At 44.1% G+C, this 27,048-nt stretch overlaps 3 protein-coding genes and 1 long non-coding RNA gene across 4 annotated transcripts; 2 read left to right on the top strand and 2 right to left on the bottom strand.

Annotated features, from left to right (window-relative positions):
* Positions 1–238: 238 nt before the first annotated feature.
* Positions 239–7,819, bottom strand: PARK7 (Parkinsonism associated deglycase). The gene is made up of 7 exons (XM_064730585.1): positions 7,681–7,819; positions 5,476–5,609; positions 4,714–4,815; positions 3,980–4,039; positions 3,083–3,152; positions 1,465–1,551; positions 239–701 (listed from the first exon to the last, which is right to left on the bottom strand). Exons 2-7 carry the CDS (start codon positions 5,563–5,565, stop codon positions 541–543), a joined length of 570 nt encoding a protein of 189 aa, XP_064586655.1. The 5' UTR covers positions 5,566–5,609; positions 7,681–7,819; the 3' UTR covers positions 239–540.
* A 1,062-nt stretch (positions 7,820–8,881) lies between these two features.
* On the top strand, positions 8,882–12,598 carry TNFRSF9 (TNF receptor superfamily member 9). The gene is made up of 7 exons (XM_064730584.1): positions 8,882–9,027; positions 9,098–9,220; positions 9,395–9,532; positions 9,991–10,057; positions 10,162–10,298; positions 10,523–10,657; positions 12,293–12,598. Exons 1-7 carry the CDS (start codon positions 8,934–8,936, stop codon positions 12,415–12,417), a joined length of 819 nt encoding a protein of 272 aa, XP_064586654.1. The 5' UTR covers positions 8,882–8,933; the 3' UTR covers positions 12,418–12,598.
* A 10,531-nt stretch (positions 12,599–23,129) lies between these two features.
* On the top strand, positions 23,130–26,809 carry UTS2 (urotensin 2). The gene is made up of 4 exons (XM_064730863.1): positions 23,130–23,232; positions 25,411–25,512; positions 26,019–26,062; positions 26,693–26,809. The coding sequence occupies exons 1-4, from the start codon at positions 23,130–23,132 to the stop codon at positions 26,807–26,809; spliced, it is 366 nt and encodes a 121-aa protein (XP_064586933.1).
* LOC135456768 (uncharacterized) lies at positions 23,913–25,509 on the bottom strand. Its single transcript, XR_010442605.1, has 3 exons — positions 25,385–25,509; positions 24,233–24,542; positions 23,913–24,142 (listed from the first exon to the last, which is right to left on the bottom strand). It is a non-coding gene; the product is annotated as an uncharacterized LOC135456768 (long non-coding RNA).
* Positions 26,810–27,048: the final 239 nt, after the last annotated feature.

Here is a 27,048-nt window from a genome sequence, read left to right as displayed (position 1 = left end):
GAGGCAGAAGAAGTGTTGTGAGAAGTGCTGTCCAAACATTTCATGAATGCTAGCAGACCTGGGATCATGACAGCTCTCTAGGGAGCTTGTTCAGTGCTTGGCCACCTTCTCATTCCTGCTCAGACTTCAGAAGAACTGTGTGAGAATCTAAACAGATGTTGTTTTAAGTAGTACATGGTGGTAAAAAGGTTTCATGGGTCTGGGTTGGGAGAGAACACAGAAAAGAACAACACACCAGTAGGGATGCTCTATTTTTATTTACTCAGCAAACATTTTTCCATGTGATTTTTAAATGTCATCCAAGAACTAACTAGGATTATTAGATGCTGGCTGGTTTTTTGTGACAGAGCTCTTTGCTAACAGGATGTTTTTCCAGAAATGAAGACCTTTGGTTTGTTAAGGTATCCCAGTTCAGGTAAGTACAGTTACTAATTTCACCCACAATTAAAGTGTATTTACAACAGTGCACATTACAGTTATTCTACAAAGGATAAAACTCTCCATCTAAATTTCTCCTAGTGCCTCTCCCACACCAGGATTTCAATCTTTCAGTATTAGAGGTGCCTTCACCTGTTCAGCCACTTCCTTGCCCAGCAGAGTTTCCACGATGGCCAAGCCAAACTCAAAGCTGGTGCCAGGCCCGCGGCTGGTGAGGATGTTCCCGTCCTTCTCCACGCGGCTCTCCGAGTACGAGTAGTGTGCTTGGGGACACAACAGCAACAGGGTCAGCTCCTGTGTCCTCCACAGTGCCACAAAGACCCCAGCACTGCCTCCTCCACAGAGCCACAGAGGCCACAAGGACCCCAGCACTGCCTCCTCCACAGAGCCACAGAGGCCACAAGGACCCCAGCACTGCCTCTGAGCACCTCATCCCTGCCTGCTGTCCTCAGGGCCTCCAGGTTGTGGGAATGCTCCTCTGATTCTAAAAGCTCCTCAAAAAGCTGTCACTGAGCCTGTCATGAGGTTACTTCTGGAAGTCTGCTTTTGTGGAGCTGTTCATAAATTTCTTTTATTCCAGGTGCATGCAGAAGATATTGGGGGAAGCCATCTGCTCCCCTCCAGCCTCATTAATGCTCACAGAATGACCCTCAGTGTTTCACCATCCCTTCCCTTAGGCTGGACAAAGAAGTGTGGAGCCATCAGCTGCCACAGAACCAAAGCACCACTCACAGGAGAGCAGGAAAAATACCACCAGAGTTTGCTGCTGGGACCACTGAGGCAAAGAACCAAAGGGGCAGGAGGTAGCTCAGACTCAAGAGATAAGGCAATAAATGCTCCTAACATGACAGCAGCAGCAGGATTCCCCCAAGGATCAGTGTTAGTGCAGCCATCTATTTTCTGGTGGTATAGAATCAATTCAGAGAGAAAAGCAAGGAAAAAAAAGCTGTTCTTCTTTTTTAAATTGTGGGTTCAGGTAAGAAAAATAAATTAAAATATCTGAGAAGTGTTTGGACAGAAACATACCCCCATTCATCATTTTGTCTTTGGCCAGAGGATGTGTGGTGACTTTGCTTCCATACCCAATGCCATGGGCCAGAAGGGCAGTAGGACCTGCAAGAACACAGAGTTGCAGCAGTGAGGAATTGCCTTCTGCTGCACTGACAGAACAGACTTTTGGGCACTGGGACCCCCAGGGGGCAAAGCTCACTGGGCACAGACTACTTTTTATAAACACTGATGCCAGCCCAACCTCTGAAGCAAAAAGCTCTCACATTACAGTTCACACTGATGTCCCACCCATGACTGTGCTGCCTTTGAAGGAGTGAAGAACTTCCAGACATTTTATTTAAAACTGCTTGATATTAAGAAACAAAAGGCCTGCATTTCAATCTGAACATTAATTACCTACAATTACTTTACAACCTTGTTAAACCTTGAATTAAAACTTAACAGATAGGATTTCATTTGAGCAAGTCTCTACATGCTGCAGTTGTGTGCCAAGCAGTATTTTGGACAGATCATGGACTAATTATTCCATTTTTGGTTCCAAGAGTTTCTCTTTTCTTTTCATACTTCCTCCTTACCCTGAATTGAGTGAAGAATTTGTGTCAAGAAGTGCTAAGTCATCAGTCAGGAAATCCTTATGGGAACTCCAAAAGAAACTGAAGGCAGGATTTGTATGACATGAGTTTCATTTCTGTTAATTTAATTCTGGATTTAGTACAGGAAATAACCTCTTTTGTGTTCAGTTGGAATGACCTCTAAGAATCATCCTGCTTACAAGCAAAGGCCTCTACTGGGCAGATGTGAATTAGGGTTGTTCTGCAAGAGACACAGATAAAGCAGCACAAGAGCATCACTGCCAAGTGGAGGAATGTTCACAGCCCTGTGTGCCCAGCACTAAATGAGGAAGAAAAGCAGAAAACCCCTCCAGCAATGTACCTAAATACAAAAGTGAAAAATCCCCTCCTGGAGCACATTCTGACTGCCTTTAATGCATTCATCATCTCTCCCCTCACTCTCAGCTTCAGCTCCCTAGACCAGCCTTCAGTTGCAGTATTGGCAATTTCAGTATTGGCAATTTTTCACTACTTTTTAAAACACAAATCTCACAAAGTTCATGATCTGGATATCAATCTGTGCAGAATATCTAAGCAGACAACCCTCTCCTCAAAGCAAGTCCATTTTTTGCTGCAGCTCAGGAAGGGTGAGACTGTAATTCTATATTTCTGGCCTTCTTTCTGAAGCTAAAGGGCAGGAGTGGTTATGTGAGATAAATTTACAGCAATGACATTCTGCCAGTGCTGTACACTTGCAGAAAGATCATCAGAATAAACACACACTTAAAAAAAATCCTAGCACACTACATTTCACTTTTTATTTTAAAGACAGTAACACAGCTGATTGGAGACAACTAGGTAACAACCTGAACTTGCAGGATAAATGTTCACAATTATTTTAGAGACTTCTCTGCTATTAAATTTACAAAAAAAAATCAGATGCTGAAAGATATATATATATATATTCAGGCACAAATTCCTCATACTAAATTACAGAAACACAGATTTCTAAGACAGGAAACTCTTCATGCTCCTTCAAAATATCCAAATGCTTTAGAAAGCAAGACACTTTGTTAACCCACCTGCACATATTGCAGCAATCAGGCCTTTTCTGCTTTCCTGGTCTTTCAAAATGTCTTTCACAGCAGCAGACTGTATGGAGAAACAGCACAAGTCATTGCTTGGAGTTGGTTATTTGAAACAGTTTTCAGTGAAATTTCATGAACATGTTTTGTACAGAAAACCAACTGGAATTTTTTCTCCCTGCCCCAGGACAGAGGGCAATGAGAACATAAAAAGCAGAAAAACTGAAACCAAAACATGCTTGCCCCAGAAGAGGAAGGAAATCAGAAGGAACTGCAAGGAAGTACTTGACCCACATGAAAGCTGGTTAACCCCTGGCCATAAAAAGTTCTTTGAAAATACAGAACCAACAGAAAACACTATTCATAAGATACCTCCAGTCAGTCTCTATGATTCTTAAGAAAATTTATATGGGATATTTGTCTCATACTCCATGGCTTACAAACTCTGTGACACCACCTAAAGGCTATTTGATAGATCAATCTGTTTGTCTGCCTCCCACAAGGAATTCATACCACCCCAGAGCCAGAATTCTGCAAGGGAGCAGAGTCCCTTGGGTTTGGACAGTTTTGTGTTTCAGCAATAAATCTTCATTTGCAACTGTTTCATCTTCATATGAATATGAACAGAGATCTTCCCATAAAGCACAACATTTTTCTTCTGTTATATTCTCTCAATTTTTATTCTGTTTTACTAGGCACTCATGGCCAAGAACTTACCCAGCTGTCCCACCTAAATAATCACAAGAAGGCTTAAGACCATTAACAATTAGTTTACTGATTCATTCAGAACAGAATTTCTAGATGCTGAACTGAATATGCAGGGTTACCAAACAATGCTGACCACCCCACTACTCGTGAGAATGCCCATGAATTTATAAAATGCCAGAACTTTACCTCAGACAAGTTTTGAGCCCCAAGGTTCCCTCCAGGCAGGACCACAACATCATAAGGCCCCTAAACAAAGATAAAATTGTTCTGTTGAATAGAGGCTGACACACACATTCCACTCTTTACATACATTACCCTGTTTGAAGACCACTGCAGCTGATTCAAGTGGAAATCAATCTTTTCTTCAACTGAACAACACTTTATGATCAGAAAACCAGTTCCAATTATGACAAAAATACTATTTCCTGTTCCAGGAAAAGCCTATTATCAATTAAGTCTCTCACAGAACTGACTTTTAAGTCTAGTGCACTTAAAAGCTTCAGCAAGCAAGTGACAGCTCTTGTGTTGTAAAGAAAAGTGGTTTTGCTCCAACCTTACTGTACAGGTCTAACTATAACATTATTTAGCTTCCCATCAGAACTTTTGAGTTGGCCCAAATCACAGTATTTTGTTGAGCCAATTAACAGGAAAAATGAAGCTCTGTGACTGGCCCTTTGCAAAACTCAAATACTTAGGCAGAATTCAGAAATCTGTCTGATTGTACAGCTCTGTAATTCACTGCTGCACAGAGTTCACACAACATGCAACATATGCCCAAAGGTAATGCATAAGCTTTCCAAATTCACCTCAGACTTTTGGTGAATTTTGGGAAATTTGGTGAACTTCTCAGAAGTTACCTCAGAAACTGTGAGAGAGGCTGTGCTGGCCATTATTTATGTCAGAGAAGGGTGCTGACCAACCTCTTTTCTGGCATCTTCAAGACTGGCATCAGGACAAATGAAGACATCTCGACTGCACTGCACTGGCTCTTTTCCTGTTAGGCCTGCAACAGTCACCTTGATCTAACAGGAGAACAAATATATTATTATAAAACAAAACTTCAGGGCATTTTTCTTATATGTCAGTTCTTAAGTAGTGCAAGCAAAGATGTACTGAGAGCTTGTTCCTCTTCTGACAGCCAAAATGGGGAGCACAGTGATGGAATGACAAAGTGGTGGGAGAAGGTAATTTTTATTTCAGTCATTTCTATATAAGTGAAGTTAGTATGTTTATTTAAAGTATTATTTTCATTCCTAATGAGATAACAATGTGCTACTACAACTACAAGAGTAACAAACAACTTAAGGAATCCCAACAGCCAGAACTGTAGTAAATAGCTTTTCTTGAGCTACTTCTGAAATTCATTTAAGCAATGTCATGAGCTGTAATGTACTGAGGTTTTCAGACCCCTACAAAAGAGGCACTTCCAGTTACTACACCTGGAGGTAGCTGTGTTTTCTGACAGAGTAGGATTTACTTGAAATATTTGCTCTAGTTCACATCAGATTTTGGTATTTTTAAAGGTTACCAACAAATGTCAGCATGACACAAGTATTTGCTAAGCAGTAAGATGATGAGGGTAAATTTTTACTTCACAGACCACACACTGAATTCCAGGAAATGAACCTCAGCTTGAAGCAATGATTTCCCCTTGACCAGATTATTCACTGCCTCATACTCACCCCAGCCCTTCTCATAACATCAGTGGGGATTACAGTTTCCATCTCCTCTGCCCCCTTAGCCAGGATCACCAATGCTCTCTTGGAGGCCATGTCTTGAGGGGCTGCTATGAGGGAGGTGGTTGTGAAGGAAGGGGCTGAGGGGGATAAAAGATAATGTGGTTAAAAGGCAAATCCCCTTATGCTGAAACTGAACAGTAATTTGTACTTTTGCATGTTCTTTCATTTAAACCATCTCAAAATTCAATCAATACTCATCAAATTCATTTAAATCAATATTCATAGTATCCATTTAAATCAATATTCATAGCCATCCTGTCTAACTAAGGAGCTTTTTAGAAAGAATGCATTATGATATTAAAATATTAAGGCACTTGGGTAAGTGGGAGGCACAGCACATCAGCACCAGGAGAGGAAGCAGCCTGGCCTAATCAAGACCTCAGTCATGACCTGTGTCTAACAGAGAGGGGTTCAGGTTCAGGGTGGGAGGCAGAGCTGTTTTCAATTTGCACACCCTCACTCTTTCCGAGATTATTGACTCCCACCCAGGCCAGCACTTACAAAAAGGGCTTGCACAGGCTTTGACCTCATGTCTGGTTTTTAGTTTCCACCCAGCATGCTGCATGAGGAGTTTCCTGTGACTTAACAGTGAGTTGAGCAGTGCCCCTGCAAAATCTCACCAACAGATTTTCTGGGTTATTTTGCAACTTTGTGGGAGATGAAACACATGTGCACACGTGTGATGGGGGAGCAGACCACAGGACCTAGCAAATGGAACAAACCAGGCTTAAGGCTTTTTTTTTTTTAACTTTTAAATTCAAGTTGAGGTGAATGGCCAAGTTTCCACTTGAAGATTAAGTTAAAATAACTTTACATCATGTAAAATATCCACTAACTCATACAGGTCTGAGAGAAGGCTGTGAAAGCCTCTGTGATGTGAGGAGGCATTTCATGGGTTACTACTCTGTAAGACAGAGATTTCTGTGCTATGCAGGGACCTTCCATCTAGAACTGCACATAGTACCTGGGAGTTCTTCATAAAATGTGATGCACGTTTAGGTGCCTACATAAAATCATCCTCCCCCTGCTTTAACTTCATCTCTTTTCATGTTTTCTCCCTACTGGTAGCCTCCTTTAGAATGTTATTTCTAGGACGCAGTAATATACAGCAAACCATCCCACAGCATGCTGAACCAGCCCAAACAAAATAATTCACTGTGTCATATCCTGCTTTTAGGGCAGCTTTATGTACTGTCAATGTAAAGCCCACTGATCAAGTACACCCAAATCTCAGGTATTAGCAATAACTCCAGAACAACCTAGAGCTTCTTAATAGCTTGTGGGTACACATGGATTCGGCAAAATTTTCATATGAATTTGACTAGCAAAAAACTACCTGAATAGCCACCATGCAGAAATGCTGCACTTGCTTTTTATTGAAGAAAAATAGTCTAGATCACAGTTTGCATCCCTTTCATTAATTCTTTAGATGAAAACAGGCACATTTACTCTTTATCCTAGTTTTGCAAAATGCAGTCTCTCCATAATGCCTTTAGATATTTATTGTACAAATCTTGAGCATTAGTACTGTTCTTCATGTGGGTGCATATGTAAATAGCTGTCCCACTACTACGGAAAGACAGTTTTTGAGAAGGCAGGACTAAGTTACACAGACCTAACAACTTCATTTAACAATCTACCTACACATAGTAAATGCCAGTCTCCCATTTGCTCCTCAGTGCAGCTGAGGCCGCCTCAAACCCCTCAGCCAAAGGCACAGCCCTGCGTGGGTACAGGAGCCCTTCTGGAGATGGTGAATCACAAACTCCAACCAGGGTGGCTTTAAAAGCAATCACACCCTGCAGTGCCCCGAGCACAGCCCGCTATCCACAGGCACGGCAAGCCTGAAGGAGCAAGCTCGGCCCGCCCGGGTGGAAAGGCGGCGCGTTCCCCTCAGCTCGTGTGGGACACGGCGCCATTCCCCGCGGCAGGGACGGCACGGGCCGGGCCCGGCCATGGACCGAGGCCTCCTCACGGGCACGGCGAGGCTTTGGGCCCTGCAACGCGGCCGCCTGGGCACCGCAACCCCGCCCGGCCCGGCTACCGAACCCTCCACCCACACCGACACCGCCCACACCGACACCCCCGCCCCACAGGGCTCTCCGGGCCGGGCCCGCGGCAGCCGCAGCGGCGGCGGCCACAACTCACCTCAGCGGGGCCGCGGGCGGCTCTGGGGCGCTCCGCCCCGGCCCCGGTACCGCCCGCGCTCCGCCCCGGCCTCGCCCCGCCGCTCCCCCGCGCTGCCGGCACGCTCCGCTTTTCTCACGGGCTCTCGGAACGCGGAGAGCGCTCTGGTACCCGCACCGTGGCAAGGGTCACCTCCTACGGCGGCGCGACCGCAAACCGAGCCGCTGCTGCCGCTACTGCCGCTGCCGCCCCTCACGGACCGAGCCTTGCTCTTCTCCGCTCTCTGCCCGAAGCGTCTGCCCGACACTTGTTTCCCAGGGAATGCCTGTGGCTCAGGGATGATGCTGCCCCTGGTTTTAAGGAGTTTCGGTGTTTTGAAGGACAGACAGAGCTGTTAGCGGGCCTCTTTAGGACTGCAAAGCCCTGCTGTGTAAAAGCCTGTTCGCAGGTGCTGGTAGGCCCGGTCTGGTTCTGAGCTCACGAGAGCTGCGGCAGAGCAGCTCAAGTCCAAGGGAGGAGAGCCGGTGATAGGGAAGGACCGCTGAGGCCTCTGCTGGGATCGGTGCGGGGTTCAGCTCCCGCTACGGGGCGCTTTGTGTGCTGCCCACAGCGGACTCCGCTCAGAACCTGGACAGGCTGGTCCTTGCTCAGCCTGCCCGTGTGCCGGGCACACACAGGCAGGGCACACACACACGGACCATACGTTCGCTTCTCAGTTATAACTCTGCACCCAGCGTTCACCATATCTGCTCCTGCCCGCGCTCCGGGCCCGGCTGTGGGACAGAACCGCGCTCAGGGATTGGCTGCGGGGATGTGCAGTGGGCGGGGCCAGGCCCGGGGATTGGCTGTGAGCGGCCGCAGGGGGCGGGGCCTCGCCGTTCCCGTGCCGGCGGGCGGGAGCTCCGCACGCTCCCGGCCGGGGCGCGGCGCTCCCCGCGTGTCCCCGCGGTGCCCATGTGCGCTCAGCGTCCCCGGCACGGCTGCGGCTGCCGGCCCCGCCTCTCGCCTTTCACCTCCCGGGGATTCCACGCCGCACTCACCGGGAAGCCCCGTAGGTGAAAAGGGCGAGCGCTGACCGGCATCGCTGAGAGAGCTTTGCGGGCGGTGCCCGGCACAGCTGAGGGGTCGCGCCTCTGGGAGGGTCCGGAAAGTCCCGCCGGGCCGGGGATTCCCCGCCGCCCCCGGGATGACGCAGCCAGGCCCCCCGGGGGCGGTGGCTAAGGGCCGGTGCCGGGTGTCCCGCGCGCAGTCCCCGCTGCGACCCGCTCCGACCCATGGCTCCGGGCCGGGCGCTGCTGCCCGCGGCGCTGCTGGCGCTGGCGCTGAGCCCGGGAGCCGCGCTGCCGTGCGGCGCTCACTGCCCGGCGGGTAAGGACCGTGCCGGGGTGCGGTGACAGCCGTGTCCCGGCCCGTGTGACCGCCGTGTCTCGCCCCGCAGGTACCTTCGTAAAGAGCGCCGACTGCGAACGAGGAGCGGGCGCGCCGTGCCAGCCCTGCCCGGCCGGCACCTTCTCCAGCGCGGCGGGAAGCGGCGGCTGCAGGATGTGTCGACGGTGCGAAGGTACCGGCGGCGATGCCACCAGCCCTGCTGTGACCTCCCGTGGCAACGGCGTGACCGGGTGGCACCTGCCCGGCGAGGGATGTGCCTCTGGCCAAATAACGCTGGAGCCGCCAGCCTGGTTCTTGTGAGAGCAAAGGTCCGTGCTGTAAGCTAACGCTGTTTTTACCCTTGCAGGACTGTTTCGGTATTTGAAAAATTGCTCCTCAACAAGCGATGCTGAATGCACGTGCAAGGAGGGCTATCGCTGCGGCAATGATCGCTGCACCTTCTGCACCCGAAGCTGTGGCGTGGGCCAGGAGAGCACCAGCAAAGGTAGAATCACCTTTCCCCAGCAGCTGAAAGCCCCTCTGCTTCCTGCACCAGGCAGAAGCAGATTGAGGAAGGACCTCGAGAGATAAAAGCCGCCACTGCTGCTAAGCACTCTGCATGGTGTGTGGTGTGAGCTCAGAGCCGTCAAACCCACCACACTGAGCCCTGGTGCAGCTCAAATCCTGCACCAGTTGGTTCCTTTTGCATGGCTGCTCTTTGGCTGCCAGCATGAGGGAAACAGAACTCTGGAGTCAGGCATGGTTTGTGGCATCTTGTGCCAAATCAACCGGGGTTTTAGCCAAATACTGTACTGGTCTGTGGCTGACAGGGAAAGACTTGCCTTGCCTACTCAGAGCAGCTTATGAAGTAGTAATTCTGACATTGTACAAGCAGGCAAAAATAATGTTTCATATGTTGCATTTTAAATGTTGTACAATTTTACCTGTTCTTGTCTGTTGAAGGTTGCCAGCCTTGCCGCTATGGGACCTTTAATGATCAGCCCAATGGCTCCTGCAAAAACTGGACAATGTAAGTAAACTAAAAAAAAAGTTAAAATGCTACAGCTAGTACACTTGACTGGAATTTAAGATATTTTTTTTTCTTTTCCCCATTTTGCTGTAAATGTCCTTCAGGTGCTCTGGAAACCAAATCCTGGTGCCTGGAACTCCAGCAAAAGATGTCATTTGCAAACATGCTTCAGTTAATTCCACTTTAGTCACTACTCTACCTACAACATCTCTTGACATTCCATTTTATATCACTGTGCCAGGTGAGTCATTGTGTAATATTCCTTATGGAGGTAAAGAATTATGACCTACTTAAACATACTGTAGCACACTCACCTTCCATTTAAAGCAAAAATCGTTTCTTCTGTGCATTTCCAGTGTTGCAGACGGATCCAGAAGCAGAATGGGAGACAAAGTTTTCAGCTAATTCAAGGGCAGTAGAAGTTTGTTCTGTTAAGACTCTTAGACAATGTTATTTGTTTCCTAGGGAAGGATGTTCAGGCAGACACAATCAGGATTTCTCTCGCTGTGGCTGGGCTGTCGTGCTTGATGTTCCTGCTGCCTTTGTGCATCTGCTTCAGTGTCTGGCAGAAAAAGAAACTACATGCTGTCTTCAAGAAAAGTAAGATAAATATCAAGAAAAGTAAGATAAATATGCTTTTCAGTTTTTCTTTTTGAAACTGGACAGAAGTCAAGAATCCAGGTTAAGTGCCTTACAAAGGTAGTTGCAACAGCTTTGGGTTTTTTGGCCTTGTAAGTCAGAAGCAAGTGAAAGGGAAACAGCTTTGGAATTTTTATTGCAGAAAGCAATGAAAATTTGCTGTGGGTGTTAGGTCAAGTGCATACTTGTCCTTATAAGTGGACTATTTGTGATAGATGAAAAATCTCAGCTGCTCCAGTTAAAGGCCAGTTCAGCTTATGACTTCAAGCATCATTCCTGGCCTGTGTGGCTGTAACCCCTTGGAGTTCTCTGTGCTCCAGAGAGGACACAGGGCCTGCAGTGGGAGAGGGGACATCAGCAGGGTCAGCCTGAATCCAGCACTGCCCTCTGAGAGCTCATAACTCCTGGGCAAGTGTCACAATAGGATGTGAAACAACACAAGCTCACACTGCTGCTCTCAAGGTAAAGAAAAGGGAAGTTTATTTTCTGACTCCAACATTTATAGTTTTCCAAAAGTGGCAGTGGATTGGAGGGTGACAGTGCCACCTCTCCAATGACACTGGACAAATCAACAGCCTATCAAATTCCTCCTCCTCCTCCATAAAAAAATGCAAAACAATAAGTTATTTATAGAAAGTGTGTGAGAAAGTTTGTTACAAGAATGTAAACATCAGAAGGCTTAGAAAATCTTAAAAAATCAGGGTGACAGGCAAGCACAAGAGTTCCGCACAAAGATGAAGCTGATTCCATTCAATGTCATTTATAGTTGGTTTGTTCAGTTTTTTGAAGGGTTCTCTCTCTCTTTCTCTTCTTTTCCCCTGTTCTAAGGATAAGGTCTGAATCTTCTAGTGTAACTCTAAATACATTAGACCACAGCAGTCCAAAAATCTATTTCCCTCATGCTGCTTTTCCTTTCATTGCCATGACAAACAAGACCTGCTGAATTAGGGAAAACAAAGTGTGATAAATTAGTTTTATCAGATATATATGCTGTAGAGGAATAATTTCAGATTATAGAATAACTTGGAGGATTTTTTTTCTTTCTGACATCCTGCATTTGTGAGTGAGGGATGTTGAAATAAGATGGCTGAATAAATGAAAGAGAAAGAGGACATTTGTCCAGTTCTGGGCCCCTCACTTCAAGAAAGTGAGGTGCTGGAGTGAATCCAGAGAAGGGTAACAAAGCTGGGGAAGAATCTAGAAGGTAAAGTCATCGAGGAGTGGCTGAGGGAACTGGGGTTGTTTAGTCAAGAGGAAGAAGGATCAAGGGAGACCCTGCCCTCTACACCTCCCTGAAATGTGGCTGTAGCCAGGTGGGGATCAGCCTTTCCTCCCAGTGACAGGACAAGAGGACACAGCCTTAAGCTGCACCAGGGGAGGTTGAGGATGGAGATGAGGAGGAATTTCTTCCCAGGAAAGGTTGTTAAAGATTGGAATGGGCTGCCCAGGAGCTGGTGGAGTCACTGTCCCTGGAGGTGTTCAAGAAACAGCTGGAAATGGTCTGGTTAACAGCATGGATGGTCAAAGGTTGCACTACATGGTCTCAGAGGTCTTTTCCAACCCAACTGATTCTGTGAATCTCTTCTTTTTCTCCAGTGCACACACCTGAACAGTCAGTTCAGGAGGATGATGCCTGCAGCTGCCACTTCCCTGAGGAAGAACAAGGTGAATATCAGAATCCTGGAAAATCCACAGAATTGAGAGATCTCCTGGTGAACTAGAAATTGAACTGTCCAAGTCAGCCACATTTGAGTTTTCTTTTGGAGCACAGAACAAGAATCTGTTTATGTAAATAGAGCAAGTGTCAGCACCTGAGTGTTAGGGCAGTAAATAGCCTAACCACTGGGGAAAAGGTATTTTTTTAATATTTCTTTAAAAAATAATAAAAAACCCTCAAAACAGTTTGCTGATTTTCTTCCTCTACGAATAAGGACATTTCTGAGAAGTGGTTCTTGATTTACATGTAGAAAGAAATACTGCATTTAAAAGCTCTAACAGAAGTGCAGAATAGTTTTCTGGTCCATCATTAATGTTACCTGAGCCATAATTTACATGCATTCCAAAGGGATCTGAAGCTAAAAAGGAGATCACATTGTGGAGTCGCTTGTGACATTCATGATCTCTTAATACCAACCATCCTCTTGAGTCTGGAGTCAAAGATGCTCCCAAAGTCTGGCTCAAACCCAGCAGCCTTGAGGTTTATTTGCAAATACAGATGGAGCTCATTTGATCCCATTACCCCTGGAAACAAATCCCTCACCCCTGCCATGTCCTTACATGCAGGGGAAAAGAAGCCATGAAAATCTTGAGCTGCAAAGGCTCCACAGCAGCATCTGCTGTTGTGTTGGCTGGAGGGAGGCAGTGGAAACACTGAGAGAAGCTGTGGTTGACTTGAACTTAGAAATAGCTGTAACTTTGCAGCTGGACTGCACCACCCTCAGCCCTACATCATTCAGCTTTGATCTTCTGGGTGACGTAAACTTTATGTACACTGCAGCTGTAAGTGTGATATCTTTGTGGTACTATTTTTGGAACTGAGGTTGGAAAGATTTTAACATCAGACACTGTATCTGTCTCTCTGATCAAATATCTGTTAACTTTGGTCTTGAGAAAAAAGAAAATACATGTTTGAGTCAGGACATTCACAGCACCGTTTTTAACCATTCACAAACCTCACATATTTTATTACTTCAGTAAATGTTATTCAAAAAACAGAATGAAAACCCACCAGTATGTGGGTTAAAGGTGATTTTCCCCTCTCTGATTTCAATGCAAAAGAAAGCTATTTTGCATTTGAACAATGACAAGCCATCTCTTTGTTCAGCAGGTTCTTTTCACCAAGCCACTTACACATTTTGATAAACTTATGTACAAGTAAATATAAAATAGTAAGTTTTATATAGTGAGAAAATAAGTGCCATAAAAAGCCTGAATTGTGAAGTTCTTATTTTTCTCCCTAGCTCAAGTCTTCTCTCTATTGGTACTTCCAACCATTGCATCAAAATCAAACTTGAAGGCATGAACAGGACACATGAAAAGCCACCAAACTTTTTATAAAGCTATCTATTTATAAATCAAAGAGTGACCTTTGCATCATTGACTATATATTAGAACAAGATAAAAAGACTATTTCTGCCCGTCATTAATTTCTAGCCCAAACAGAAGGTAGAGATTTAATATATACATCCTGTAACTCAAAACATCTGGTGTTTTCTCCTTGGAAAAAAAGAGATAATGACTGGAATGTTACATGTTGCTACTAAATTCTGCATATATTTTGAAATGCTTCAAATAAAGTGCAAACCCCTTATTCCTCTTGTCCATTAACCTGAAGCAGAAATAAATCTGCTTAGTGACCAGTGAGGACACATTTCCACCAAAACTGGAGTTCTGGACTGTTTCAGGGAATAGTAATTCACAAAATAAAGTACATTCTGAATAAAATATTAGAAACAACCTTCCTTTCAATCAAAGTAATATGTGGATAATCTTACCTGTGACTTCTGTTATTTGAGAGCACTGAGGCCTGAATTAATGATGAGCAGACTTTGTTGGCACACACATCTGTTGTCCAATGTGTGCAGGTGACACAGCTCCATTTCACAGCAATGCACCGTCCCCTGAGCTCTGGTGACCTCAGTTCCTCTGCTGCCTCCCCCTCCCATTGTCCCTGGGCTGACACTGAGGGGATGGAGGGACAGCTCTGAGCCAGCAGGGCCAGGTGGCACCAGGTCAGCACCAACAGGGACATTTTTCCCCCTCCAAGAGTGGAGAAGTGGCAGCAAAAGCATCTGCAGAAAAACCAAGCTCAGCTAAGTGGCTACACAGCTCTGATTTGAACAATGGAGCTCTGGGGGTTATTTGTCTCTGGTTTTTGCTGTTTTCAGGCTGGAGGAGCTCTCCTCCCCACATTGCCTTTGCTTCCCAAATATTACATGGAGCAGGTCAGGACAAAGGCAGGATCAACAGGAAGCATCTGCCAGCATGCTTTTTTGTTCTCTGCAGTGATACCCTTTTGTGGGTGAAACAACTTCTCTTTTGTATATTTTTGCTATTAATACAGCTGTTGTTGTGTGTCTCATTCCACTGCTTTCTGGTGTTAGGAAATTGTTATTTGAAACCAGAATCTCTGCTTTGCTGTCGCCCCTTCACTGGAAGGGATAGAGGAAAGAAGAATGGCTTATTTGGAGTTTAGCTCCTTCCAAGCTCCAGGAGTCTGAAGCCTTTCAGTACTTAAAAGGAAGTTATAAAGAAGAGGGAGGGGAACTTTGTACACTGATAGGACAAAGGAGAATGGTTTTAAACTAGAAGAAATTTCAATTAGGTGTTAAGAAAGAAAGAAATTCTTTACTTAGAAGAGTGGTGAGGCCCTGAGAGAGGTTACCCAGAGAAGCTGGGTTTGCCCCATCCCTGGGACTGCTCAAGGTTAGACAGGACATGGAGCATCCTGATCTATTGGTAAGATCCCTGCCCATGGCAGGGAAGTAGAACCAGATGATCTTTAAGGTCCCTTCCAGCCCAAATCATATTTTAATTCTATGGTAACTCTGAGTTTTAAGTGTTCTCTGCTTTCTGTGCATGTCTCTCTTTTAACAGTCATTTATTATTTAGCAAGCAAAATGGAACTGGGAATGCCCTGATGACTCTCAAGCAGCCCAGGTGGCTGAGGATGAGGTAACAGCCAGATGCAAGCTTCTTGAATTTCCATCTGTTTTTCTTGGAAGTCAGAAATTGTCCTCTTAGCCAGACCATGTACAGAGGCCCAAGTGATGTCAGCAGAGTTCTGAGGGCATGGAAGAAGGAGAAAAAGTCTCTTTAAGATAAGCATAAGCAGAGGAGCCTGCTGCTTTTTTATTGCTTCTAGAACCAGCATCATTTCCTGGCATAGTTAGTGGCACCAGTAATTAAAATCATGTTCATCACATCCCTTGGCTTGGTAATTTCTTGTAGGAGTTGTGTGGCTAAGGAAAGTAAAAGGTTCGTAGCAAAAGGGTTTCTGTTTCTCACCTCCTGTACAAATGGGGTTTCTGTGCCTAATAATTCTGGATGGTAGAGAGTCTGAGAATGGAGGGGCTCCTCTAAAACATGTACACTTCAGAAAATTTTTTTAAAGCAGAATGTGATTTCTTATTTTCAATCTTTCTATCAGATCCTTCACAGAACAGAAGCACAGTCTTCCCTGAGAGTTTTCTGATGCCAACACCTTTGTGGGAGATGTTCCACTCCAATGAGACAACACACAGGAAATACCAATAGGAAACTTGTACCACCCCACTTGACTTTTTGTCACCTGTTTGAAAGTCAAGGTAAATGTCATTCTTAAAACTACACAAAGTTTTATTTTATAACCAAGTGTCACCTCAGCTCCTCTCTCAGCTGGGAACAAACCTTCCCTAATACAGGGGCTGTAAGAGGAGCTTCTCCACCCCACAGGTTCAGTGTCAGCTGAGCATAACAGCTGTTGGATACTGTCCCTGTCTTCATTGTAATAAGAAATTTTAATACAATCTACAACAAAAAATGTAATTTCCCTCTAACATCAATTTGCAGAAATTTGCTGTGATATCACCAATGGTTTCTTTTCACCAAGCAGGAATTCTTTGCTAAACTGGAACACAGCTCTTAAGCAGTGAAGATCCTACAGGTCTGACTGCCAAGAAAACACATTCATTTACAAAACAACCTTGGAAGAACTGTTTTAAACCTCAAGTTGCCCAGTGAGAGCCATGCCAACCCTCCCCCGTTAAATACACGTATTTGCCCTGAAATGTGAATCACTGAGCCTGCAGAGATTCCATTTAATTAATAAAAAACTCTGATAGCAAAGGATTAAAGGGATTATGCAGCCAGAAAACAAAGTAAAGAAATTAAAGTCTGCTTTTGTGTGCCATTCATTTACTGCCTACGCTGAGTGGACGACAGCTAAATGCCAATGATTATTAGCATTCCTCTTAATTAGTCACTGGCTCCTGCCCACACACTGAACTACCTGAAATTTGTCCTCTGATATCAGCTATGGATATTGGAGTGATAAGCAATCCTAAGCCTCTGTGATAAGAACAGTAAGAACATGAGTACAACAAATGTGAAGAGCTAGATAGAAATTTTTTTTAAAAAAGCACAAGGACACCTCTGACAAAACTGTTTTGTTCCATCACCACTGGAGATTAAAGTCTTTACCCTCTAGCTCTCAGAACATGAAAGGAGAGTAAAACAGTGAACAGATAGTAAAATATTACTAAGTTTCCAATTAAATGATTTGTACTAAGAAACTAATGAGTCAGAGCACCATGCAATTAACAGAGTATGAAGTAGTTTCAGGCAGGGAAATCTGGAAGGTGATCCTTATTGCCTCTTGCAATTTGCTACTTTACTGTTCCTGCACTTCCTCCCTTTGGGCCAGAGAAAACACAAGACAACAGCCTGGCCTGCCCACTCCATCATCCAAACTACAAAGAAAAGAATCAGCAGTGAATTGCTGCTTCCTTTTGACATTAGTAGTACCAGTTTTTGAAAAAATAGCATTCATAGCCCTAGGAGACAGAAATGTTAAGCTAGAATTCACTCCTTTAAATCCACAGCTGAATAGATGTCTGTGTAGCCGCCTCCAGGAAATAATTTGTTTGGAAAACCCCTCAATACTGTACTTCAAAAATAATGAATGGTGTTAAGTTTAAGAACAGAACAAGAGTTAAAAATGTCATAGGATGCAGCAATCACACCTATCACTGAAGCAGGATTAGCTTGATAATTTCATATTACAACCTAAATTAAACCTCAGGAAGGCTGTGCTATTGCCAAAGACACGGACATCCCCAAAACAACCAAACACACCCTGATCCCTCACAAACCCAACACAAACACACATACACACCCTGACACCCCCAAAATCCAGCAAAAGACACAAACACACCAAGATCCCCAAACACAAACACACCAACACCCCCAACCTGCATACTCCCCCAAATGCCACCACACAAACACACCCCAAAAAACCCAACACCCCCAAACCCAAACACATTCACTGACCCACAAACACACCAACATCCCCAAGCCCAAACACACCCTGACCCCTCACAAGCCCAACCCAAACACACTGACACCCCAACATAAATACACCAACATCCCCAAACCCAAACACACACAAAACCACAATGACCTCCCAAACACAAACACACCGATACCCCCAAATCCAACCACATACACAAACACACTGACACCCCAAACCCAAACACACTGACACCCCAAACCCAAACACACTGACCCCCCAACCTCATCACTCACACACTGAACCCTCGCAAACCCAGCCAGCCACACACATCCCAATCTCCCCAAAACATGCACCCCCAAGCCCCCCAAACCCAAACACACCAGCAGCCTTAAACCCAACCAAACACACACAACCCCCCGCCAAAACAAACACATACACACACCAAACCCCCCAAAACAAACACAAACACCAACCCCCCCAAACCAAAACCCACACACAAACACACCAATCCCCCAAACTCAAACACACCGACCCTGGACCCGCCCCAAACCCAGCCCAAGCCCCCGCAGGTCCCGCAGCGCCATCTCCCGGGGCCAGCGCCCCCCGAGCCGGGCACAGAGCCCGGGGGGGACCCCGAGATCACCCGGCCCTGCCCCTGCCCTTCCCAATTCCTGCCCTTCCCAACCCCTCGCTGCCCCCACAGTCCCCACCAGCTCAGGGAAAAACGGTTGGAGTTCTGGCTAGCTCACAGCTGATTTGGGCTACCCTGCATTACTGAAATATTTGTAGACATTTTACCTTGAAAATGTTTCACCACAGAGTTCTCTGTGACAAAGAAACTCAAATTAGAAAATTTTACCAATTGCAAGGTTCCAAGTGCAGCAGTGTGACAGAAATGCGTGCACTCCCTTGAAATGAGCCTGAGCCTCCTGCTTGCCCCACAGCTGGGACTGATGGACTGAGGATGGACAGAGCTGACAAACAGCCTGTGCCTTTCAGCTGCTTTTGAGCTCCTTTCTCTGATGATCACTGTAATGACCAGAAAAATGAAATAAAGAAGTTTTTATTTTGCTTTTATCCAGATCACAATTTCTTATTAGAGTTGAACAGATTATTTGGGATACCTTGGGATAGCAGGTGAAAGGCACAGAGAAAGTTCCAGCCTTGCTGCAGATGTGTTCTCTTTCCTTACACACTCTGCTGTCATAATTTCACTTTTAAAAATAAACTGTAATGGCGTAGCTAGTTCCATTACATTTTTTTTTTTTGGGTGAAAGAAACCTTATTTCAAGACCTGGTTTCTGCTCCTCTGTTTGCATCTGCCTTATCCAGAACTCAATTCCCATCAGATATTGACGTGCTGCATTTCCAAGCCTCAGTCATGCCAGATTTACTTTCCCTCACGTCAAGCAGCGTGAAGGTTCAGGTTGGTAATTCTGCAGTGCTGAGAGGACAGGGCAGGCAGGGACCAGTCTGTCAAGCTTCACTTGGAGAATATACCCAGACTACAGTGGGCCAAAGAGCAAGAGGGTTTTTTCCCCTCAGACTGGTGGAAATTATGCCACAGAGCAGCAGTGTTTTGGCAGCTGTGATCCTGTGCTCAAGAATTTTTACACTTTGCCAATTCTGTAGTAAAATAAAATATCTTCAGAGAGGCCTAAGGAGCCACCATCACACAGGGGTGTGTGTCCAGGCAAGCACAGACTCACCCACACACCTCAACCCAGCTCAGAACAAGAGAGCCTCGGTCAGAACCTCTCAGAAACATGAAAAGGAATTCTGAAGATTAAATACTCCTATGCATTACAGCTCACACACAGTGAACAGAGGAGGCATCTTCAAAAAGAAAGTTAACAGCAGGTTGTGGTTAGTTTTTTCCTTTGGTTTCCTTATTCTCCAAACAGGCTATTTTCAGCACACATTAAAAGGCAGAGTATAAATAGGGCAATGTAATTTGGTAGCAGAAAAAAACCACCTTATTGCATATATGATCTCACAAGGTAGCTATTTCAGTGTGTAAAATTAATCTAATAATCATCTTATGTAGCTGAACAATCAGCTAAAATGTTAAGCTTTAAGTAAAAATAAACTTTTTAGGTGTTGATGAGAAAAGGTGTCTGCAGTGACAGCAAAGCAAAAGACCCCAAACCCCTGTACAATAAAACCTACCAGAAAAATTAATAACAGTGCAAATGTTTTTCCAGCCAACATGTACAACTCACTGAAGCCACATATTAAGTTAAAATTGGTACTAAAATTCAAGGAAGAGATGGGGACTCCTACAATAAAGCTCATCTGCAATTACAGTGCCAATACAAAATCATTCTACTGCACACCTCTTGTAAACTAAATTCAAGCCAAAGTTTTACACTAGAAATTGCATCCTTTGAAGAAGTCCTCATACAAATGCTACTGGTAAATCACACCTCAAATTCCTGGTTTTGCCAACTGTCACAATATTTGACTAATAACAACTCATGCTTGCTTCCCATAAACCACTTAGCAACAGGGGAAAGAATTGTTGCATTATAGATTACATTTCATCCATGCTATTTTACACAGAAGTAGTTAATTTTTGGGGATGTGATTGGTTTCATTGAGTCTTTTTTTTTTTTTTCAAAGTTGTCTTGGCTACACTAACAACTTGTTCTTCATGAGCCATCATATTAAACTAGGAATTGTTTCTTCTGATAATGAAGGATAATCTTTCAGGATAGGTTATATTTATATATTATATTTATATATATTTATATTTAAATATATTATACTTATATATTTATAATTTAAATATTTTTATACTTATATTTTCAAGTAATTTGAAATTTGGGCAGAATTTGGGCAGAATTTGGGCAGAATTTGGTCAGTAATTTATCTACTGTAATACTTATTTTGTTCAGTAATTTATCTACTGTAATCATTTTACTACTGTAATTTATCTACTTACTGCTGCCCTGAGGCACTTCTAAAACTAAATAAGCATAAAGAAGCACTTTGAAAACTTTCCCACAAAATTCTGCAGAAGAGTTTGAAATCAATTCCCAAGTTCTCCAAGTGCCATTCCCATTGAGCTCCCTCTCCCATGGATCCAGGGCTCTGTACCTTTGTTTGGGATGAGCTGTTTCCTTGCTTGGCACAACGATGACGTTGGCACCGTCACCCCAGAGAGATGCCTTTGACATTTTGGGAGAGCAAAGAGTGCCTGAGTGACAAAGGAGAGTGGCTGAGTGACAAAGGAGAGTGGCTGAGTGACACCTCAGCCCAAAGCAGAGGCAATGATCCCTGGGCAGGCTGCCCAAGCTGAGCATGACGCACTCCAGGAGGCTCTGAGGTGCTGAATCTTCCTTGAGGAAAGACAAAGGACAGCAGCTGCTGGTCAGAGTGCTTCATTAGCTTTCCTTGGAGGATGCCTAGGGTGAATATTGATAATACCATTGTCATTGATAGCTCACTGAAGGAGAAGCATTTGTACAGAGCATCCAGCACCAACAGTGAGATCATGCATCAAATCAGAGCTAATTACTGTCTGCAGTTTTGGAACAAGAGCTGCATGACTCAGATGAGGAGAGAGAATTCCTCTCTTGCTGCTTATCTCTCTCACAGGGAAGCACAGGCAAAGGGCAATAAAACACATTAGGTTAATTCTGTAGAGAAATTCTTTTGTCATAAACATTCAGTTCAGCAAAGAGAAGTGTGGAGAAAAAGGATTTGTAGTACAGCTATTTGTTCAATAGTCAAGGCAAGTCAAACACCAGCCCTCCCTGTGCACAGAAGAGAAGTTTAGGCTGGCAGGACCTCTGCAGGTCCTTTCCCACCTCTCCAACACCCACCTGTGCACTCAGAGCACTGAACACACACCGGGATGCCAAGGACAATTATCAAGTGTAATTTTTAAATTCTGTCCCATTCCATCCTTGGATCTATTCAAACCTGACCAGCCACACTCCTGGACCAGCTGTCCTGGCTGACCCTGCTTGGAGCAGGGGAACTGGAGTATGAGATTCCCAGATTTCCAACCTCAGCCTCTCTCAGAGCCCACTGTGTTTAGCCCACCCATGGCTTGCTCCCCTGACTTACACCATTTCTGTTCTATATGACTGATGCAGCCAGTTTGAAATTAGTCTTAGAAGCCACAGGATGCAAAATATAAAAATTAATCTTCAACAGGAAATGTTAATAAAGGAAAAAGATGGAAAGCAGGGAAGTTCACACCTTTTACAACTTAAACTTATCACAAAATTCAGCAACTTTAGGAAATAACTTTAGTAACATTAGTTGGATTTCATAGTATTTTGAAGAGCATCTGAAGACAAAAGCATTTCAGTAGAGAGGCAGAAAAGTAACACACCATAATTTGTTGCAAAGAGGCATTATCTTCTCACCATTAAAATGAAAGAATATTGCCATAAAATTACCTTTTTTTGTTAATATGACACTGCATAGAGAATGGAGGGGGGGACCAGTCCTTGCTCTGTGACATGATAAATCAGATTGTAAGTAAAGGAGACAAAACAGGCTAGATGGAAGGAAAGAAGGACTAAAGTGATGAGATGACATAAGGCAACTCCTGTGGCAGCATTAGGCAAAAGCAATGGGCAAACAGGGGAAAAACCTTGCTAACACACTCAGAATTAAGTAGTTAGTTCCAACTGAAAGAGAAGATAAGTGAAATGGAAAATGGTCTTCCAGCCTACAGAGGGACCTGTGTTTAACATCAACCAAAGTAGTTTATATGTACCAAGAAGTCTCCAGATGGAAGCTGCACCTGCTCTGCCAAGACAATTCTCTAGGGCACCATTGGATGAGGTCCTCCCAAATAAATAGGTGTGAAATTCTACAAGGGGGAGCAAAACAAATTAAAAAATTGAATTCTCCTAGTATTACCTTTGTAAGTTAACTAGCTTTTTTAACTCCCTTTCTTTTTTACTTTTTTTTTCTGGCACAACAAATACAACACAACACATTCATCCATCTCACAAAAGAGAGAGGGAAAAAAAAAGTGCATTTCATATCAGATGCTTTGCGTCAAGACTGCTGAGGCTCATAAATCAGCTGTCTATTGCCCTGGTCATTTCAACCAACGTCTGACCCTTTGTTAACTCATGATTTATAACTGAAAGTTACTTTTTTTTAAATGCCAGATTTATAAACTTTACTGTGCTTGGTTTGATATAATATCCATTTTGTACACCAAGCAATAAGACAGTAAATTTATTGTCTATGAACTGTTACCTTGAAAAATTACATCAATGCAAAGTGGTTTCCATTTAGAATCAATGGGCAATAAATTCATTGGATTTTTTTTTTGAAGGGGGGAGAGAACATGATGGTGTTTATGAGGTCATGAGTGGCTATATAATGGGAGAAACTGGGAGCTGAGGCTGCAGTTAGCCAGGAGTTCTGAGTTCCAGGGTTAGGCACAACAGAACATCCAACACAGCAAGGATGCATAAACTGATACTTTGCTGTCTCATTATCATCTGCTTCTCCTGTCCTCTCTTGTCTCTGCCCATCATCAACGCCAGTGAGATGTCTTATCAACACTCAGGTAAGAGAATTTTGATTTTAATGGTTATCATGGAGTTGGAGCAGGGAAAGCAGCAGTGTGCTTTCCAAGGGGCCTGGATCTGTGCTGCTCAGCTGCAGGAGAAGCAGGACAGCAGCAGCACAAGGGACACAGCAGTGGGTGCTGGTCTTGCACAATGGGGAGGGTGGGTGCCCTAAATAGTTCCCCTGCTGCTTTGAGATCCAGGGAACAAAAGGATGCCCTGATGAGAAAAAGGTATCTGAGCTTTGAATACCAGCACTGAATGTGGGCTGGCATTCAGTGTCTGAGCTCTCATGGGCATTGGGTAACTTAAAGAAACTTTGCTGTGCAGTCTCTCCTGTTTCTATCCTTTGAAATAAGCAATTTTGTGTTTAAAAAGGGGAAACCTAGTGCAAACATCAAGAACAGGCAAATCTCTCTTACACTATGTATTGAAAATGCTCTTTGTTTGCACTAATTCAAATTAAGCCCAGGGAAAGAATAAATCTTTGCTTGAGAAAGTGATGCTCAAAGTTTGAAATGGCTCAGAAAAAATGCACAGCAGAATCTGGAAGGTTTCTCTCATCAGACCTGGCTGGTACTGGAAGACTTTCTGAAATGAGTTCTGAAAGAACAGGCAAACCAATCCAGAAGTTAGTGCATAAAGCTGACTATTAAAAAGTGGCTGTTCTTACCTGCTTTGCAGCAGTTGTTCTGCTGGTTTAGAGGTATCAGCAGTCCCCAGTCTGCTCTGAAAATCTTGGGCTCTCTAAGCCAGCATCTCCTCAAGCCTTCCACAATGTAATTTGCATTTCCAGGTACCCCTGACTCAATATCTGAGTAATATCTGTCACATCATAGCTGGCTCTAGCCATGATTGCATTAGGTTCAAGTCACTGTGCTCAGATCTTCCCTGCTAATGTAAAGAGTCCTGGGAGGGAGAAAACAGAAGAGGAACTGTCTCAAAGAGGGTTGGTTTTGGGTTGGGTTTTTGCTTTTTTAAATCTCATAGCAAATTTACCTGCTAGCAGTGCTCTGATTTAAGGAATAATCCTTGGCCAGAGATGCAGATTGTCTCCACTCAGCACTGGGAATTTTTTGTATTCTTATTTTGAGTCCTATAATGAAATCCTCTCTGTCCTTTGCAAATGTCCTTTTATGCAGTGAATAAACCAATAACAGGCACATCCAAGGTCTTCAAATTCCTGATCTTTATGCAAGTTTTGAAATGTTGGGATATTATTTCAGTTTGTTTTCTTACATGTCCATGTGAGGAGCTACAGTCACATCCATCCCTGCAGGTCAGAGCAACTGGAACTCCATAGGGTCACCTACAAGTGCAATTACAAAATTATATTAATCTACACAAATAGAGTTTGATGATGACAGCCTCTGGTAGCCCACAATTTTGGATGGCTGCTATGTATTAGCAAAGATAAAATTTACTGCTCAGATTACAAAAACCCAAGTTACCTGGAATATTGCACTGCTAAGGGATTCTGTTGGCAACCTGCCTTGGGGCACAGGCTAGCACAGAATTCTGAATTCTTTATGCACAGATAAATTAATTCTATCAGCTATCTATTAATTCACACCAGCAAGCTGTTGTGTTGGAAAAACTGGTAACATCTGTACTGGTACACACATTTAATGAGAGATGGCTGAAATGCACCAAGAAGCACAGCTGCCAAAATAAATTGTAAGTTTTTCTACCTTTGTTCCTGCCCTTCCACAACCTCTACTGCATTTAGTAATTGCAAGACTGAGCAGGTTAATAGGTCTGAACAGGAAGTTTTGCCTTTATCCATAGGAAAGCTGCAGCATAGGAACTAATTGATAAAGACATGAACTCAAGTAAAATTTTTAAAATTACATCCAAGTCTGGGCTGTGCACTGGAAGGATGAGGTTGAGAGTACCTCAAGTGACAGGAGGGGCTGCTGCTGTCAAAAACTTTTGTAACAAAACTGCCAGAGAAATGAGAATCTAAGATTAACATCAGGAAGGTTTCTGTTTTCTCAAAGCTTTGGAAGGAAAGGAATACAAAACCAACTATCCCCTATTAGAAGAATTAAATAAGGATGTGTGGTTGGTGCTTTCATGAAAATCTTTAACAGACCTGATGAGAAATCCCCTGAGACAGACTGAAACAGGGATGCAAAGCAAAAGACTCACCCTGTGCCTGTTTCTTGCCTTGGCAGCTGATGAAGACTCGAGGTTAAACCTGGAGAGGTTGGGCAGCTCCTCCCTGCTCCAGCTCCTGCCAGAGCTCCTGGGCACCCTGAGTGAGGACAGCAAAGCAGGTGAGCATTCACACAGCAATGGGAGTGCCCATGGTGCACAGCCCAGCTCCCACAGATATCACACCCCAGCTCCCACAGATATCACACCCCAGCTCCCACAGATATCACACCCCAGCTCCCAGCTGTTTGTAAAATACAATGTTATGTGTAAGTAACAGCTGTCAATGAGTTAAGTGGAATTTTGGGGAAGCTGCTGAGTAGCCATGCCTGCAGCTCAACATCACCTCAAAATCTCCAAATGAGTGCTGCAAAACTTCCAGACAGCAAAACCAGAGCAAGGAGAGGATTGGCCTAAGAGGAGCTGGCAGGCAAAGAAAATAGCAGTCTTAGAAAACATCAATATTCGCAGAAATTGCAGAATCAGTGGCTTGGGAAGCAATAATGTTACCCTTGAATATTCCATTCCAAGACCTCTGTCTGCTGTAGCATTTTGGCACATGAGAATTATTTGCCTAATTAATTATTTCTAAATGCTAAAACATTTCATTGTGTCTCCCCTTTAACAGGTCTTACCCCCAGCAACTACAACCCAGGGGAAAATATCAAAGAGGTAAGTAAATAACCATCTGCCACTGAAACAAGAAAAATAAGACTAAACTACATAGAATTGTTACCAAGAAATATTTCAGATCAACAGACTTCACAAACAGTTCAGACTAAAGTAGTGTGCCACAGTGTTCTTGAGGCTGGAATCACTTAGCAGTTAGACAGGCAAGGGAGAGGGGGAAAATGGAAAAAAAAGAGAGCAAGTAATCTAGATTTAAAAAAAAGTGGAGGGCTTAGAATTAAGGGGGGTTTTTTTGGTGTGTGTTTGTTTGGGTTTTTTTTTGTTGTTGTTTTGTTTTTGGGTTTTTCCCCCCTCTAAGTAAAGGCCAATTTCCAGCTTCATCAGCCCAGGCACCATTATTTGCACCACCACCACCCCCAGCACAGGTTCCAGTATAATCAGCTTTGTTATGAACCATTATGTACATAGAGAACATCATCCCTGTTCCCTTCCTGCTGAATTAAACATAAATGCAGAGAACAGGGCTGAGTTTAGTGGCACATGCAAAGCAGAGGTTTCCCAGGGCAGTCCCTCCTTCCCCCAGTGGGAGCACAGGGTGCTCAGGGAGGGTGGAGGATGGACTTTCCCACTGGGAACCACCCCCATAACCTCCCCAGTGCTGTTTGATTTCAGAATTTCTACAGGAACCACCCTCAAAATGCTTTCCTGGGCCGCCTCCTGACCAAGGACAGGAAACAGTACAAGAAACGTGGGAATCTTTCTGAGTGCTTCTGGAAATATTGTGTGTAAACAGGGAACTCCCTGACTGGCTGCATAATTTATACAGATGGCTGAAAACGTGTATATAGATGAGCTTGATTCAAAATGGGAATGAAGAACCACGAAGGCAGCACCTAACTTTAGACTCTCTGCTACTTGGAAATAAATAAATTCTTGATGTTTTGCAATTATGTTGTGAGCAATGTAGTATTTTTTTTTAGATCTCAGCACAACAGGAAGGAAGTGACAAATACACAACACAAAGAGAA

This window comes from Zonotrichia leucophrys, chromosome 21 (assembly GCF_028769735.1).
Source record: "Zonotrichia leucophrys gambelii isolate GWCS_2022_RI chromosome 21, RI_Zleu_2.0, whole genome shotgun sequence".
In the NCBI taxonomy this organism is placed as follows: Eukaryota; Metazoa; Chordata; class Aves; order Passeriformes; family Passerellidae; genus Zonotrichia; species Zonotrichia leucophrys.
This window is presented reverse-complemented; position numbering and strand designations above follow the sequence as displayed.

What these genes read in the sequence shown, in the direction of transcription:
- PARK7 (XM_064730585.1), bottom strand. Translation starts at nt 5,565, where the DNA reads ATGGCCTCCAAGAGAGCATTGGTGATCCTGGCTAAGGGGGCAGAGGAG. An exon ending in ATGTTATGAGAAGGGCTGGG is followed by an intron (nt 4,816 to 5,475) that starts GTGAGTATGAGG and finishes TTCTCCTGTTAG; the next exon opens with ATCAAGGTGACTGTTGCAGG. An exon ending in AGACAAAATGATGAATGGGG is followed by an intron (nt 702 to 1,464) that starts GTATGTTTCTGT and finishes TGTGTCCCCAAG; the next exon opens with CACACTACTCGTACTCGGAG.
- TNFRSF9 (XM_064730584.1), top strand. Translation starts at nt 8,934, where the DNA reads ATGGCTCCGGGCCGGGCGCTGCTGCCCGCGGCGCTGCTGGCGCTGGCG. An exon ending in GATGTGTCGACGGTGCGAAG is followed by an intron (nt 9,221 to 9,394) that starts GTACCGGCGGCG and finishes TTACCCTTGCAG; the next exon opens with GACTGTTTCGGTATTTGAAA. An exon ending in CCAGGAGAGCACCAGCAAAG is followed by an intron (nt 9,533 to 9,990) that starts GTAGAATCACCT and finishes TGTCTGTTGAAG; the next exon opens with GTTGCCAGCCTTGCCGCTAT.
- UTS2 (XM_064730863.1), top strand. Translation starts at nt 23,130, where the DNA reads ATGCATAAACTGATACTTTGCTGTCTCATTATCATCTGCTTCTCCTGT. An exon ending in GATGTCTTATCAACACTCAG is followed by an intron (nt 23,233 to 25,410) that starts GTAAGAGAATTT and finishes TTGCCTTGGCAG; the next exon opens with CTGATGAAGACTCGAGGTTA. An exon ending in CAGGGGAAAATATCAAAGAG is followed by an intron (nt 26,063 to 26,692) that starts GTAAGTAAATAA and finishes GTTTGATTTCAG; the next exon opens with AATTTCTACAGGAACCACCC.